Raw genomic sequence first — 17,003 nt, 5'->3', positions numbered from 1 at the left:
CCCCCTCCCCGACTCCCTTCCCCCAGGAGTGAACGTCACGCGATGCCGCAAAAAGGGGAACGCTCCTAACCAAATGATGCATTATTTGAAGAAATTAAGCAATTCTCGAAAAGTTGCGACGTAAATTGTAAGAATTGTTGCGAAGATCTGTGTTAAAATGAATTATTCGCCAGGTTAATGTATGTAAAGAAGAATGAAAAATGAAGGAACTTATTTTGCGTTTTTAACACCTTATTTTTATGAATGATGTTTCAATGGTGAACTAAACAACGTATCAATCTGACTACAGACAGAAATGATTTGCTTATCCCGTGAGTATTCAGATCATGTATACACTATTTGTATCAATTAAAAACAAATCAGCAATGAAGCAGCATATCTGTAAATGAGCACTCAGCGTTTGAGTTTATACTGTAGTCGACGCCACCTCAGGAGTATGGCGACAAGGTGCGCACAACTCTATATTAGACATGAATGCTTAAGAGGGGTCATAAACTGGTGCGCTAGACCTATCCTAAACATGCATGTAAAATAGTGTGTCGTGAACAGGTTACAGACAGCTTCGTGAACAGATGCGCTAGTCTTATACTAGATATGCATGCAACAGAAAGGTCGTGATCAGGTGCGCTGCGCCTATACTAGACATGCATGTGAGAGAGAGTCGTGAACAAGTGGGCTAGGCCTATTCCAGACATGCATGCCGAAGAGTGTCGTGAACAAGTGGGCTAGGCCTATTCCAGACATGCATGCCGAAGAGTGTCGTGAACAAGTGGGCTAGGCCTATTCCAGACATGCATGCCGAAGAGTGTCGTGAACAAGTGGGCTAAGTCTATACTAGACATGTATGTCAGAGAGAGGTCATGAACAGGTGCGCTAGGCCTATACCAGATATACATGCTAAAGTGAGGTCGTGAGAAGGTGGGCTAGGGCTATAGTAAACATGCTTGCTGAAGTGGGGTCGTGAACAGATGGGCCATCCCTATATTAGACAAGCATTCTGGAAGGAGGGCCGTGAACAGGTGTGATAGGCCTAAACTAGACATGAATGTTACAGAAAGGTTGTCACCAGGTGCGCTGGGCCTATACTAGACATGCATGTTAGAGAGTCGTGAACAAGTGGGCTAGGCCTATACTAGACATGTATGTAAGAGAGAGGTCATGAACAGGTGGGCTAGGCCTATACTAGACATGTATGTTAGAGAGAGGTCATGAACAGGTGCGCTAGGGCTATACTAGACATGCATGTTAGAGAGAGTCGTGAACAAGTGGGCTAGGCCTATACTAGACATGCATGTTAGAGAGAGTCGTGAACAAGTGGGCTAGGCCTATACTAGACATGCATGTTAGAGAGAGTCGTGAACAAGTGGGCTGGGCCTAGTCCAGGCATGCATGTTAGAGAGAGGTCATGAACAGGTGCGCTAGGGCTATACTAGACATGCATGTTAGAGAGAGTCGTGAACAAGTGGGCTAGGCCTATACTAGACATGCATGTTAGAGAGAGTCGTGAACAAGTGGGCTAGGCCTATACTAGACATGCATGTTAGAGAGAGTCGTGAACAAGTGGGCTGGGCCTAGTCCAGACATGCACGTGAGAGAGAGTCGTGAACAAGTGGGCTGGGCCTAGTCCAGACATGCATGTGAGAGAGAGTCGTGAACAAGTGGGCTAGGCCTATTCCAGACATGTATGTTAGAGAGAGTCGTGAACAAGTGGGCTAGGCCTGTACTAGACATGCATGTTAGAGTGAGTCGTGAACAAGTGGGCTAGGCCTATACTAGACATGCATGCTAGAGAGAGTCATGAACAAGTGGGCTAGGCCTATACTAGACATGTATGTTAGAGAGAGTCGTGAACAAGTGGGCTAGGCCTATACTAAGCATGAATTCCAGAGGCAGCTTCGTAAACAGATGCTCCGGGCCCAAACTAGAGAGTCTTTCAAAACAGTTAACGGTTGAACAGTGTTCTGTAAAACTAAGTTAATAAGGTATGATTATATTTCCGTAATAACTGAAAGTAATGTCCTCCAGAGCATCTGTTTAAAGTGAAGGTACATCCTTCGAGGGGGGAAAGAGAGATCAATGAGCCATCGGTAGCTGAGTGTAGATGACCCCCGACTGTGACACATTCTTCCACATGTACACATGGAAGGCTGTTATGCAATATGCTACATTAGAAGGGTATATTTATCATTAACTACAATTACAGTCGTTACGTTTCTATTATTCTCAAACAGAATCTGATTGGTCTGCTACTGATGGGGGATGTATAAAAGACGCAAGGGTGTGTGAATCGATAGTGCATTCGCTTTCAGTCTTCAGTTGACTCGCATCGTCTTTCCTGTTTCTCACACAACTACCTACAGCCATGGATGATGATGTTGCTGCATTGGTCTGTGACAACGGCTCCGGTATGTGCAAGGCCGGTTTCGCCGGTGACGACGCTCCCAGAGCTGTCTTTCCCTCCATCGTCGGACGCCCCAGACATCAGGTAAGAAATAAACTTAAGAAATGCTGATATGAGAATTTAAAGAAGTTAGACGAAAAATGTGATAAGATAAAAGAAATCATCTTGTTTCATGCTCTCTGTTCTACTATAATGTCTCTGATGTCGAATGTATAAGGTTCATTGAGTAAAGGAATGAAATTCTCAAATTCTATGAAGGTTAGCACTTTTAGGTAATACTGTTTATCGTTACTCTGAAAACAAGAGGTTCAAAACTTGAAATAGTAAGCTTCCCCGGGTGGTCGAGAAGACATTCAAATCCCCTTAAATATTGTAATATGGTGACCTAATAATTGTTACTTTTCAAAAGCTTTCAGCAGATAACAGTCACTTGTCTGTTTAGAATAATACACGTAAATAATTATGAAAATGACAAATGATTTTGTGTTTCAGGGCGTGATGGTTGGTATGGGACAGAAAGACAGCTATGTTGGTGACGAGGCTCAGTCCAAGAGAGGTATCCTCACCCTCAAGTACCCTATCGAGCATGGTATCGTCACCAACTGGGACGACATGGAGAAGATCTGGCATCACACCTTCTACAACGAGCTCCGCGTTGCACCAGAGGAGCACCCCGTCCTCCTGACAGAGGCTCCCCTCAACCCAAAGGCCAACCGTGAAAAGATGACCCAGATCATGTTCGAGACCTTCAACTCTCCAGCTATGTATGTGGCCATCCAGGCCGTTCTGTCTTTGTACGCTTCTGGTCGTACCACGGGTATTGTTCTGGACTCTGGTGATGGTGTTACCCACACTGTCCCCATCTATGAAGGTTATGCTCTTCCCCACGCCATCATGAGGTTGGATCTTGCTGGCCGTGACCTGACTGATTACCTCATGAAGATCCTAACTGAGCGCGGCTACTCCTTCACCACCACTGCTGAGCGAGAAATCGTCAGAGACATCAAGGAGAAACTGTGCTACATCGCCCTTGACTTCGAGCAGGAAATGGCAACTGCCTCATCATCTTCCTCCCTGGAGAAGAGCTACGAGTTGCCTGATGGCCAAGTCATCACCATTGGTAACGAGAGATTCCGTTGTCCAGAGGCCCTCTTCCAGCCTTCTTTCTTGGGTATGGAAACAGTTGGTATACACGAAACCACATTCAACTCTATTATGAGGTGTGATGTTGATATCCGTAAGGACTTGTACGCCAACACTGTTCTCTCAGGAGGTACCACCATGTTCCCTGGTATCGCCGACAGAATGCAGAAGGAGATCACATCCCTTGCCCCAAGCACAATGAAGATCAAGATTATCGCACCACCAGAGAGGAAATACTCCGTCTGGATCGGTGGCTCCATCCTTGCCTCTCTGTCCACCTTCCAGCAGATGTGGATCAGCAAGCAGGAGTACGACGAGTCCGGCCCATCCATTGTGCACAGGAAGTGCTTCTAAATGATCTAGAGACAAAACCTTGGGAATATTCACCAAACTTGAAGACAGGGTGACCTTCGTCCGAAATATGACGCACTAAATATTTGTGACCTATTTAAGTTATTTAAATGTTTTAATTTTGACTACAACCCTATACAATATTTATGTTGACAAAGAAGGGATTCTGCTAACACACGAAGGCAATAAATCGATTTTAAACTTAATTCTTCTTTGTGTATTTGTAATATGGCTTTGTGAGTGTTGTTTTGACTTGCTCTGTTAGAAGTAACATTTTCGTTCATGAAGGATACGACAGGTTTGTTGTAGGTCAAAGGATATTTTCTTTTAAGAGAAGTAGCTTTACTGTCATGAAGACATTACTCAACGTGAACGTGATGCAAAATAACAGTACATGCTAAATATCTAGACCGCACAACATTACAGGCACACATGCTGCTCCCTGGGAATACAGTGTACTGTCACACATCGTACCATAACATACTACTCCCTGTGTATCACCACATATCCTGTCATATCATACAACTTCCTGTGAATACAGACTGCGTACTACGGTAACCATATATCCTGCCATATCATACTACTCCCTGTGAATACAGACTGTGTTCTACCATATATCCTGCCATTTCATACTACTCCCTGTGAATACAGACTGTGTACTACCATATATCCTGCCATATCATACTCCTCCCTGTGAATACAGACTGTGAACTACCATTTATCCTGCCATTTCATACTACTCCCTTTAACTACAGACTGTGTACTACCATATATCCTGCCATTTCATACTACTCTCTGTGAATACAGACTGTGTACTACAATATATCCTGCCATTTCATACTCCTCCCTGTGAATACAGACTGTGTACTACTATATATCCTGCAATTTCATACTCCTCACTGTGAATACAGACTGTGTACTACCATATATCCTGCCATTTCATACTACTCTCTGTGAATACAGACTGTGTACTACCATATATCCTGCCATATCATACTACTCCCTGTGAATACAGACTGTGTACTACTATATATCCTGCAATTTCATACTCCTCCCTGTGAATACAGACTGTGTACTACCATATATCCTGCCATATCATACTCCTCCCTGTGAATACAGACTGTGTTCTACCATATATCCTGCCATTTCATACTACTCCCTGTGAATACAGACTGTGAACTACCATATATCTGGTCATTTCATACTACTCCCTGTGAATACAGACTGTGTACTACCATATATCCTGCCATTTCATACTACTCCCTGTGAATACAGACTGTGTACTACCATATATCCTGCCATTTCATACTACTCTCTGTGAATACAGACTGTGTACTACCATATATCCTGCCATATCATACTACTCCCTGTGAATACAGACTGTGTACTACCATATATCCTGCCATATCACACTCCTCCTTGTGAATACAGACTGTGTACTACCATATATCCTGCCATATCACACTCCTCCTTGTGAATAGGCTTGTGGCTTGCGTGGTTGATGGCGCTTTATGGTACCCTGGTGGCTCGGTCTTTTTCAAGGCTTAATCCATTCACAGGTTGGCGGAATGTGTGTCGTTCAATACAAACACACAAATTCCCATCACCGGCTCCATTTGGATTTTATGGGGTTTTTATTTTTTTATTTTGTAGATATGCATATTTAAATAAGGGGTAATTTTATTTCTTGGACTAAATGTCAGTCTAACCACGGCTGCCAAACTTTACAGATGCAATTTTTGGTAAATATCTTTTGGTTACATTGCCATAGTGGCTGAAATTACTGGTGTGTGAAATTGATATATAGGACTGTATATATATGGTATAATGGTATCATGACATGTAGGCGTTCTGATAGACACTTATTACAGATCCACAGACTCGCTGACTTGGTTGATGCATGTCATCGTATCCCCATTGAGTAGATCGATGCTCATGATATCAATCACTGAATTGCCTGGTCCAGACTCGATTATTTACAGATGGCCGTCATATGGCTGGAATATTGCTTATTGTGGCGTTAAACAAACTTATATACAGTACTGAAAAGGTCATAGGCCAAAAGCACTTATATACATACAGTAGCAATGGGTGCAAGAGGAACACCTATATCGTAAATAATATCATCTCACATAGGCAATATTTCAGCCATACCGTGACGAGTGTGTGTGGATTAATGTGACTACTTAATGTAGGATACAACTGATATGCAGTTGTAAGTTTGAATGTTGTAGTCTAGCATGTATAGTATATTATCTTTTATTACAGGGTGATCGACTGATTCGCTCCGTCATTGTTTGAGTGATTGACTGAGTGTCCTTACCATGTCACCTCAACACACACCCGCAGTTTTTCGTTTTTCGTAATGACCCCGCAACCCCCTCCCCCTCCCGCAACAAATGTGTATGGCTCAATAATACGTTTACGTGAGGTGATTGGCTGAGAAGTTAGGACGGCACTACTTTTCATTCATTGCTCTTGTATTAATCTTTATTGTGCTTCAAACGTCTGCAATATAGTCCCGCCGCCGCAAACCAGCAATCCAACATGGCTTCGCTGGTCTTGCTGTATAGTTACAAACATCGTGAAGTAGACGATGATTTGACAGACTAACACGGTACAGTTCATGCTCGGCACATGTTATTCACATCACATCGGCAGTTTTATTGGTCGGGTCTCAGAACTCAAAGAAACTGCTGTCCCCAAATTCAATTTTAAAACTTGTGGTGATTAATCGTTTGGATCTGTTGCCTTAAAGTAATCGAATAAACATTCCAAACTGTTTGGAATGCTGAAACACTCATTATTTAAACAAACCCAGCTCAAGACATTTAGTCATGAATTTGTTTGGAAACACACATGAATCTTCAACGTGCCACTGATTTCGGAACGTGGCCGAATAACGACTCCACTATTTTAATGGCCTAGTCACATTCACATCTTAGAAACAACGAGAGATGTATTCAGCTCGTACTGATTTATTGATTCAAACACCTGTTTCCTGGAATTTACATTCAGACATTGTGTTGTCAAAAATCATAGGATAAAATAATAAATAAACATAAATAATCATTGAGAATTTCAAATCAGACGAACACAGAAAAGTTATTTTAGAAGCACTTCCTGTGCACAATGGATGGGCCGGACTCGTCGTACTCCTGCTTGCTGATCCACATCTGCTGGAAGGTGGACAGAGAGGCAAGGATGGAGCCACCGATCCAGACGGAGTATTTCCTCTCTGGGGGAGCGATGATCTTGATCTTCATTGTGCTTGGGGCAAGGGATGTGATCTCCTTCTGCATTCTGTCGGCGATACCAGGGAACATTGTGGTACCTCCTGAGAGAACAGTGTTGGCGTACAAGTCCTTACGGATATCAACATCGCACCTCATAATGGAGTTGAATGTGGTTTCGTGAATACCAACTGTTTCCATACCCAAGAAGGAAGGCTGGAAGAGGGCCTCTGGACAACGGAACCTCTCATTTCCGATGGTGATGACTTGACCATCGGGCAACTCGTAGCTCTTCTCCAGGGAGGAAGATGATGAGGCAGTTGCCATTTCCTGCTCGAAGTCAAGGGCGATGTAGCACAATTTCTCCTTGATGTCTCTGACGATTTCTCGCTCAGCAGTGGTGGTGAAGGAGTATCCACGTTCAGTGAGGATCTTCATGAGGTAATCAGTCAGGTCACGGCCAGCAAGATCCAATCTCATGATGGCGTGGGGAAGAGCATAACCTTCATAGATGGGGACAGTGTGGGTGACGCCATCACCAGAGTCCAAAACAATACCCGTAGTACGACCAGAAGCGTACAGGGACAGGACAGCCTGGATAGCCACATACATAGCTGGAGAGTTGAAGGTCTCGAACATGATCTGGGTCATCTTTTCACGGTTGGCCTTGGGGTTGAGGGGAGCCTCTGTCAGGAGGACAGGATGCTCCTCTGGTGCAACGCGGAGCTCGTTGTAGAAGGTGTGATGCCAGATCTTCTCCATGTCGTCCCAGTTGGTAACGATACCGTGCTCGATGGGGTACTTGAGGGTGAGGATACCTCTCTTGGACTGAGCCTCGTCACCGACATAACTGTCCTTTTGTCCCATACCGACCATCACACCCTAAAAGGAACAACATAATCTTAGAAAACTATTTTGGTAAAAGATTGAAGTTCTTGTAAATATGTTATATAAAATGTATCTATTGTTTCACAAGAGAGGCCCTTTTATTATCAATTGTTCAAGCAATCGACTCCATACTCCAACCATTTACACCACTAATATTGGGCTGATAGAACGTAAAATGTCCCTATTCCCACTCAGCAATTCAGCTATTGATTGTGTTTAAAAGCATATTTTACCTGGTGTCTAGGACGTCCGACGATAGAAGGAAAGACTGCTCTGGGAGCGTCGTCACCGGCGAAACCGGCCTTGCACATGCCGGAGCCGTTGTCACAGACCAATGCAGCAACATCATCATCCATGGTTGGTGGTAGTTGTGTGAGAACAGGAACAAAATGTGCGTCAACTGAAGGCTGAAAGCGAATGCAGTATCGATGTTAACATCCAGGCGTCTTTTATACTTCCCCCATCAGTAGGCGACCAATCAGATTGTATTCAAGAATATGGAAAACGATATCACGTTAATCGAGTTAATAATGCTTGAACCACGTGAATGCACTCCGTTGTATGACGACCCTTCATGTGCACATGTGGAGGAATGTTTCACAGCCGGGGGTCTTCTCGATGCGCTCTACCCCCAACAGGGACCGCAACGTGCTGGAAGTTTGGGACGGCGGGGTATATTCCTTGGCGCAGTGATAATATGTATTTAACCAGATACACGTTATTAAAAACAGGAAAAAGATAATATAGTGCATATTTTGGAGCAGTACAAATTTGAATTATAAACGATAGCTTTCCCCCCGATGTTTTAATTACTTCATAGAAAGAATTGTATGTATGAAGTTAAATTATTTCTTTGAATAATGTATATTTATTTTATTTCAGGCCATAAACTCTTTTTTATTTCATAAATTTGAACATGCGTGCGCACACGCGTACGTATATACGTACATACGTAGATACATTTCATTCGGCTACACCATGACGTAACATACGACATATGAGTACATATAAATTTATGTTTCATTCTTAATGGCACAAGTAAAATTTTTAATGAAGCACACCACAGGTATTAAAATAATTGAAACAGTACCTACATAACACACAGTTTTCAGTTGATTGGCAGATGACTTTATAGAGTGAGTGAGTTGGGTTTTACGCCGCTTTTAGCAATATTCCAGCAATATCAAGGCGGGGGACACCAGGAATGGGCTTCACACATTGTACCCATGTCGGGAATCGAACCCGGGTCTTCGGCGTGACGAGCGAACGCTTTAACCACTTGTCTACCCGACCGCCCCTGTTTTTTTTAGACTGACATGGTGAAACTGAATTTCTGGAGCGAACTGTATGGTGAAATATTTAAGGTGTCACTGTACATAACAGGTTGACCCTGTTCTGTTGCAATGTGGGTTGATCTATAGGCCGTGGGATAAAAGTGACATTTCACAGCAGTGACGTACATGTGGACAGCTTATTTGTTGATATTCATATATCTCCCATTATATCGACACCTCTGCCCTGTTCAAATTTGTCTGCCCCATCAAACAATTTATGTTTGATCTGTTGACAGATATGTGTTTTGAGATATCACAATACCGGGCACTGGTTATTAGTTTCTTTCAAATAATGGTAGGAGTTAGATCACGAAATACCCAGTCTCAAGCGAAGGGTTATCCGTTTCAACAGTTCTGACACATTGTTTCGAGGGCTGTGCCACTACTTGGGAATAGCAAGTGTTATGTCAATATTGGTGTATCATTTAGTATTGGATGACGAATGTGACCCATATAACGATATCGGTGTCGGCAAGTTAATCTGACTGCAGTTCGCTGGTAATAGATACTATTGCTCAGGTTTCAAAAATGCCATATTCATTTCAAATCAATTCTTCTCTCCAGGAAACAATATAAAAGAATGAATTAAATTATTTTGTATACACATTGTCAATGTTCATCCATCTTCAGTTAGATTTCTACGTTTGTTTCTTTGTTTGTTGTTAAAGAACTCCCACACATGTGCACGGGAGTTACGTCTTGTCAAGTTGAACCTTTAGAAATGCTGTGGGTTTTTTGTTAACGCCACACTCGGCAATATTCCAGCTATATGACGGTGGTCTGTAAATAATCGAGTCTGGATCAGACAATTCATAATTGTCATCAATCTACGCATATTGGGATACGATGACATGCGTCAACCAAGTCAGCGAGCCTGACCACCCGATCCAGTTAGTGGCTTCTTGCGACAAGTATAGTCGCCTATTATGGCAAGTATGGGTTGCTGAAGGCCTGTTGTGACCCGGATCTTAACGGGTTAGTTCTACGTATGACCATATTGAAAGATAGGGTTTAGTATTGATCAGTATAGGCAGGCAATAGGTTGTTTGTCACATCCAAGGGCAGAAAAGAAATACATTGTATGAAAATTGTAGAGTTTCTATTGCACAGTATGTGCCTTTATAGATCTAAAAACTTTCAAGTCAAGCAATTATTATTATATGTTTTATACTCTACTGTGGAGACCATTTTATATACGAGCAGATCGGAATATAGTTCACAATAGACTGATATAATTGCAACACAATGCCCTGATTACAAAGCTGTCGGGTAGCCTTGTGGTTAAAGTGTTCGTGACATTGCCTGAATATTGCTAAAAGCGGCGTAAAATCAAATTCATTCACAACTGCATCATTGATACAACCGATGAAGACCTACGTATTCACCGGTTTTAGCCAATTTAGAAAGGACAGATGAAGAAGAGGAGGTCAGCTTGTTATTTTTGTAAAAGGGAATTCATTTGGATGATAGATTTGACTTTAACAAGGTTAGAAGCAGTTTTGGTCCATGTTACATGCAAAATCAAGCAAGTCTTGGTAATAGTAGTCGTTTCTGGGATTTCACCGAACATCAAGAACCACCATCTTTTAACGTCTTTTGGTCACAAATGGCCATCGTGGTGACAAAAATACCAATTAAAACCCGTCTCACTGCCGTGTAGCGGTGACTGCATTTAGTAGTAGTAGTAGTAGTAGTAGTGGTAGTGGTAGTGGTAGTGGTAGTGGTAGTGGTAGTGGTAGTGGTAGTAATAGTAGTGGTGGTGGTAGTAGTAGTAGTAGTAGTAGTAGTAGTGGTGGTGGTGGTGGTAGTAGAAGTAGTAGTAGTAGTAGTAGTAGTAGTAGTAGTGGTAGTGGTAGTGGTAGTGGTAGTGGTAGTGGTAGTAGTAGTAGTAGTAGTAGTAGTAGTGGTGGTGGTGGTAGTGGTAGTAGTAGTAGTAGTAGTGGTGGTGGTGGTGGTGGTGGTGGTGGTAGTAGTAGTAGTAGTAGTGGTAGTGGTAGTGGTAGTGGTAGTAGTAGTAGTAGTAGTAGTAGTAGTAGCAGTAGTGGTAGTGGTAGTGGTAGTGGTAGTAGTAGTAGTAGTGGTAGTGGTGGTGGTGGTGGTGGTAGTAGTAGTAGTAGTAGTAGTAGTAGTAGAAGTAGTAGTGGTTGTGGTAGTAGTAGTGGTAGTGGTTGTGGTAGTAGTAGTAGTAGTGGTGGTGGTGGTGGTGGTGGTCATGGTTCGTCGATGACGTTGCAATAGATTGTCGTTGGACAAGTGACTAGATTTATATAGGTTAATACTTTTGTCTTTTGTACTAAAGACATTGGTTTCCCCCGAATTTGAGAACTTTCCGTGTGCGCATAAATTTACTTTTTGAATCAGTGATAGTTCGGATATAAACGTTCATCACAAAGGGGTTCAGCGATCTTTACTTCCTAATTGTGTAACCTACATTATAATCTGTCTACGACATCGCTGCGTTTTAGCAGAGTGTGCTTTAGTTCTGTTGAGCCTTCCTATCACCCTTGTGATGGTAAACCTAAAATTGTGTGTTTTTATATAATTTATTGATTATTCATTGATGTTGTGTGGTTATGTATTGATATCGCTATTTAGTTCCGTACGTGTGGATTTCTGGGTTGACCTTGTGTTTCAGTCAGGAAATCATCTCTCAACACTGGGGACCACCATAGAGTTCGACCTAACGATCACCATTGACTTGGACCTAGAGGTTCCCCTTTAACTGAGCCAGGCCTACACATCACCCTTGAGTTGAGTTAAGCATACCGATCACCTTGATCTGGTCCTAAAGATCACCCTCAGTTGAGCTGAGCCAACAGGCCACCGTTGAGGTAAGTTGGGTCCACACTCTATCCTTGAGCTGAACCTTAAAGTTGAACCTAGAGACCACCCTTAAGTTGAACCTAGAGATCACTCTTGAATTAATTGATCTTAGAGGACACTCTTGTTTTGCCTTAACACATTAGATCAACCTTGCGTTGAGTTAAACCTAGAGATCATCATTTAACTGAACATACAGACCCGCCTCAAATCGAGCCTAGAGTTCACCCTTGCTTTTCGCCTTAAGATCACCATCAAGCTTATCCCTGAGATCACTGTTGCGTTGACCCTAGGGATCACCCCTGTGTTGAGTTAATCATCCTTGTGTTGAGTTAACCCTACATATCGCTGTTGCGTTGACCCCATGGATCACCCCTGTGTTGAGTTAACACTACATATCACTCTTGATTTGACCCCCATGGATCACCCCTGTGTTGAGTTAACACTACATATCACTGTTGCGTTGACCCTAGGGATCACCCCTGTGTTGAGTTAACCCTACATATCACTGTTGCGTTGACCCTAGGGATCACCCCTGTGTTGAGTTAACCCTACATATCACTGTTGCGTTGACCCTAGGGATCACCCCTGTGTTGAGTTAACACTACATTTCACTGTTGCGTTGACCCTGGGGATCACCCCTGTGTTGAGTTAAGACTACATATCACTGTTGCGTTGACCCTTGGGATCACCCCTGTGTTGAGTTAACCCTACATATCACTGTTGCGTTGACCCTGGGGATCACCCCTGTGTTGAAATAACACTACATATCACTGTTGCGTTGAGGTGAAACCTGATACCACCCTTCACCTGAGCCTAACGATCCACATTGAGTTGAGCCCACAGACCCGCCTTGAGTTGAGCCAATAGTTCACCCTTGCATAGGGTCTTAAGATCACCATCAGCTGAGTCCAGACATCACACCTGAGTAAATCCTTAAGGCCACCCTGGTGTTGAGTTGAGTGGACACATTACCCATGAGCTCAGCCTACATATAACCCTCGAGTTAAGCTGAGTCTACACATCGCCCTAAAGTAGTGCCCACAGAGGACCCCTGAGTTTAATGGAGCCATCTGACTTGATTTGAGCCCTAGACATTGTCGATGGATTAAGTTTTGAGATCACCCACCATTGAGCTGAGTCTTAAGATCACCCTTGAGTTGAGCTGAATCTACAAATCACAGTATAATAGGTCTTCAGCAACCCATGCTTGCCATAAAAGGCTACAAACTGGATCGGGTGGTCAGGCTCGCCGACTTGGTTGATGTATGTCATCATATCCGGTTGCGAGAATCGATGCTCATGATGTCAATCACTGGATTGTGTTATATGGCAGTGTATTTTATTTTTAGCAGGGATTGTGACTGTGTTGCATCGTTTCTCTTGGAATTCGGTAGACGCTCATTGCATTGTGTTTGGACAGTGATCATTCGTCAGGAAGTTACTGTATTTAGATGAAAGTGTGTAAGCTCCTTCCCAGCGCGTGACACCTTCGTCACACTCTCGGTAACATTTCCTCCAGTTTCCTCCAGTGTGGGTGCGGTCATTACAAGAATCTTGAAATTTGCCCTCTATCCCCAGATGTAGTAACGTTTATACTTATCTTTATGTCTTTGGGAATGTCATCACAGCTATTTTTTAAAAGGTTTGCGACCTTTATGTTTGTTTTATCGGATTGGTTCGAGATTGCAGACGAACGGAAAATCAACCAACTTATATTCTTACTATACTAATTACATGATACAGTAAACTATGGTTATAACGAAATCAAAGGGACCACTAATTGACTCCGTTATGACCGTAGTTTGTTCTAAGTATATATGCAGCATATAAACAGCGAATGCCCGGTACCAAAACACCGGTTCGTTATATCCGTCAGTTCGTTATAAGCATATTCGTTATAAACGTACTTTACTGAAGTTGTAATGAAACAAAAATCCAAATTGACAAGCAAAGAAAACAATTAAACTGGGATAAGAGTATTTGGCAGTCGATCATCACATGTTTGTAAACCTAACGGTTCAACTCCAAGCATGGTTGTTGGCACCTATCACCACTGTCGCTGCTGGGTGAATATATATTATTCTCACTGATGTTTGCTACGACCACTGTATTTTGTATTTGATACTGACCACTGCCATCACAGTATGTTTTGCCATTGGATATAGTTTTACCACTCTGTTGTTTACTGCCATTGTAATTGTTGTGCAGTAATTTGTATTGATTTGTAAACTTAGTGAATTTTGTAATTGATTTGTTCATTGTATACCACTTGTTGGTTGTATTTTTGGTTTCACACTAAGTTCTTATACATACAGATTTCTAGCTGGAATATTGCTGAGTGCGGCGTTGAACAACAACGGATAAACGGATAAACTGAGCCTACAATATATATATATATATATATATATATATATATATATATATATATATATATTTATATATATATATATGGCCATAGTTCAATTGCACAAAAACATCTGAAATATTAGTTTTTTAAGCTATTAATTTATTCAACACATGACAGCATATTACTTACAATTTTTAACATATATTATGTCTCATAATTTTCCGGTCCGTTGAATGTTCGGTTTTGTCTCTAAATCTTTTAGAAGCACTTCCTGTGCACAATGGATGGGCCGGACTCGTCGTACTCCTGCTTGCTGATCCACATCTGCTGGAAGGTGGACAGAGAGGCAAGGATGGAGCCACCGATCCAGACGGAGTATTTCCTCTCTGGGGGAGCGATGATCTTGATCTTCATTGTGCTTGGGGCAAGGGATGTGATCTCCTTCTGCATTCTGTCGGCGATACCAGGGAACATTGTGGTACCTCCTGAGAGAACAGTGTTGGCGTACAAGTCCTTACGGATATCAACATCGCACCTCATAATGGAGTTGAATGTGGTTTCGTGAATACCAACCGTTTCCAAACCCAAGAAGGAAGGCTGGAAGAGGGCCTCTGGACAACGGAACCTCTCGTTTCCGATGGTGATGACTTGACCATCGGGCAACTCGTAGCTCTTCTCCAGGGAGGAAGATGATGAGGCAGTTGCCATTTCTTGCTCGAAGTCAAGGGCGATGTAGCACAGTTTCTCCTTGATGTCTCTGACAATTTCTCTCTCAGCAGTGGTGGTGAAGGAGTATCCACGTTCAGTAAGGATCTTCATGAAGTAATCAGTCAGGTCACGGCCAGCAAGATCCAACCTCATGATGGCGTGGGGAAGGGCATAACCTTCATAGATGGGGACAGTGTGGGTGACACCATCACCAGAGTCCAGAACAATACCCGTGGTACGACCAGAAGCGTACAGGGACAGAACAGCCTGGATGGCCACAAACATAGCTGGAGAGTTGAAGGTCTCGAACATGATCTGGGTCATCTTTTCTCGGTTGGCCTTGGGGTTGAGGGGAGCCTCTGTCAGGAGGACGGGGTGCTCCTCCGGAGCCACTCGGAGCTCGTTGTAGAAGGTGTGATGCCAGATCTTCTCCATGTCGTCCCAGTTGGTGACGATACCATGCTCGATGGGATACTTGAGCGTAAGGATGCCTCTCTTGGACTGAGCCTCGTCACCGACATAGCTGTCTTTCTGTCCCATACCGACCATCACACCCTGAAACAAGAAATCATTTGTCATTTTCATAATTATTTACGTGTGTTATTTCACCGAGACATAATGCAAGCAACACGAGTGCGATCTTCTGGCAGCTTTTCTAATATTTCAATTATCAGGTTACCATGTTACAAAACTTACAGTTTTAAGTCTTGAACCTCTTTGTTTCCATATTAACAATTTACGGTATTACCTGATGTCTTGGGCGTCCGACAATGGAGGGGAAGACATTCCACATCAGAGACATTATAGTAGAACAGAGAGCATGAAACAAGATGATTTCTTTTATCTTATCACATTTTTCGTCTAACTTCTTTAAATTCTCATATCAGCATTTCTTGTGTTTATTTCTTACCTGATGTCTGGGACGTCCGACGATGGAGGGGAAGACAGCTCTGGGAGCGTCGTCACCGGCGAAACCGGCCTTGCACATGCCGGAACCGTTGTCACAGACCAATGCAGCAACATCATCATCCATGGTTGTAGGTTGTTGTGTGAGAAACAGGAAAGACGATGTGTCAGCTGAAGACTGAAAGCGAATGCACTATCGATGTTCACATCCTGGCGTCTTTTATATTTCCTCCATCAGTAGGCGACCAATCAGATTGTCTTTAAGAATAATGGAAATGTAACAATACGTAATTGGAGTTGATGATATGTACCGTGTTGATGCATGTAATTGCATAACAGTATTTCGTGTGTACATGTGGAAATGTGCGCCAAAGTCGGGGGTTCATCATATCATATCTCCTCCCAGCAGGGCGCATGGGAATAAGAGATGGACATTGACGTAGCGCCTGTGTATGTAACCAAATACATGTTGTCTAATACATTAAGTAAAGAGTTCAATCAGTATCTACATACAATGATTCCAATTGTCAAATATAAGAATCAATTAGTTCATCTTTTGGGAATAAATTCTAAATTCAATTATGGGTCATTTGTTTAGAGTGCTATATGTTATTCATCAAGCTGCATTCTGTTTTATGTACGTTTGGAAATGTATGCTAGCTAGATGTGACGTTTAAAAGAAACACTTAAATAATATGAACTAAAGTCTCTTTTCTTCATTCCGTTCTATATTTACAGAAATACGTATACACATTATTATTATTAAACATTTGGTAGAAAAGTATTGGTTCACTGAAGAATGTAGGCACGTAGTGTGTACAACATAGGTTTTGAAGAACCGCCGTGATTGAATCATCTATGTTTGCCTA

The 17,003-nt window shown here is 42.6% G+C and overlaps 2 protein-coding genes across 2 annotated transcripts; one reads left to right on the top strand and one right to left on the bottom strand.

Moving 5' to 3' along the window:
- Positions 1 to 2,308: 2,308 nt before the first annotated feature.
- LOC124114128 (actin, cytoplasmic-like) lies at positions 2,309 to 4,101 on the top strand. The gene is made up of 2 exons (XM_046474691.2): positions 2,309 to 2,485; positions 2,894 to 4,101. The coding sequence occupies exons 1-2, from the start codon at positions 2,363 to 2,365 to the stop codon at positions 3,896 to 3,898; spliced, it is 1,128 nt and encodes a 375-aa protein (XP_046330647.1). The 5' UTR covers positions 2,309 to 2,362; the 3' UTR covers positions 3,899 to 4,101.
- Positions 4,102 to 6,857: 2,756 nt separating this feature from the next.
- Positions 6,858 to 16,323, bottom strand: LOC124114131 (actin, cytoplasmic-like). Its single transcript, XM_046474694.2, has 3 exons — positions 16,139 to 16,323; positions 15,039 to 15,783; positions 6,858 to 7,742 (listed from the first exon to the last, which is right to left on the bottom strand). Exons 1-3 carry the CDS (start codon positions 16,259 to 16,261, stop codon positions 7,006 to 7,008), a joined length of 1,605 nt encoding a protein of 534 aa, XP_046330650.1. The 5' UTR covers positions 16,262 to 16,323; the 3' UTR covers positions 6,858 to 7,005.
- Between the last annotated feature and the right edge of the window lie 680 nt (positions 16,324 to 17,003).

Source organism: Haliotis rufescens, unplaced genomic scaffold, assembly GCF_023055435.1.
Source record: "Haliotis rufescens isolate VD_foot unplaced genomic scaffold, xgHalRufe1.0.p SCAF_2, whole genome shotgun sequence".
Lineage (NCBI taxonomy): Eukaryota > Metazoa > Mollusca > Gastropoda > Lepetellida > Haliotidae > Haliotis > Haliotis rufescens.
This window is presented reverse-complemented; position numbering and strand designations above follow the sequence as displayed.

Bases quoted from the DNA above. Each gene is read 5' to 3' on its own strand.
- LOC124114128 (XM_046474691.2), top strand. From the start codon at position 2,363: ATGGATGATGATGTTGCTGCATTGGTCTGTGACAACGGCTCCGGTATG. The intron at 2,486-2,893 runs GTAAGAAATAAA...TTTGTGTTTCAG, and splicing joins TCGGACGCCCCAGACATCAG to GGCGTGATGGTTGGTATGGG.
- LOC124114131 (XM_046474694.2), bottom strand. From the start codon at position 16,261: ATGGATGATGATGTTGCTGCATTGGTCTGTGACAACGGTTCCGGCATG. The intron at 15,784-16,138 runs GTAAGAAATAAA...TTCTTGTTTCAG, and splicing joins TCGGACGTCCCAGACATCAG to GGTGTGATGGTCGGTATGGG. The intron at 7,743-15,038 runs GTAAGGACTTGT...TCAACTCTCCAG, and splicing joins GAGGTGCGATGTTGATATCC to CTATGTATGTGGCTATCCAG.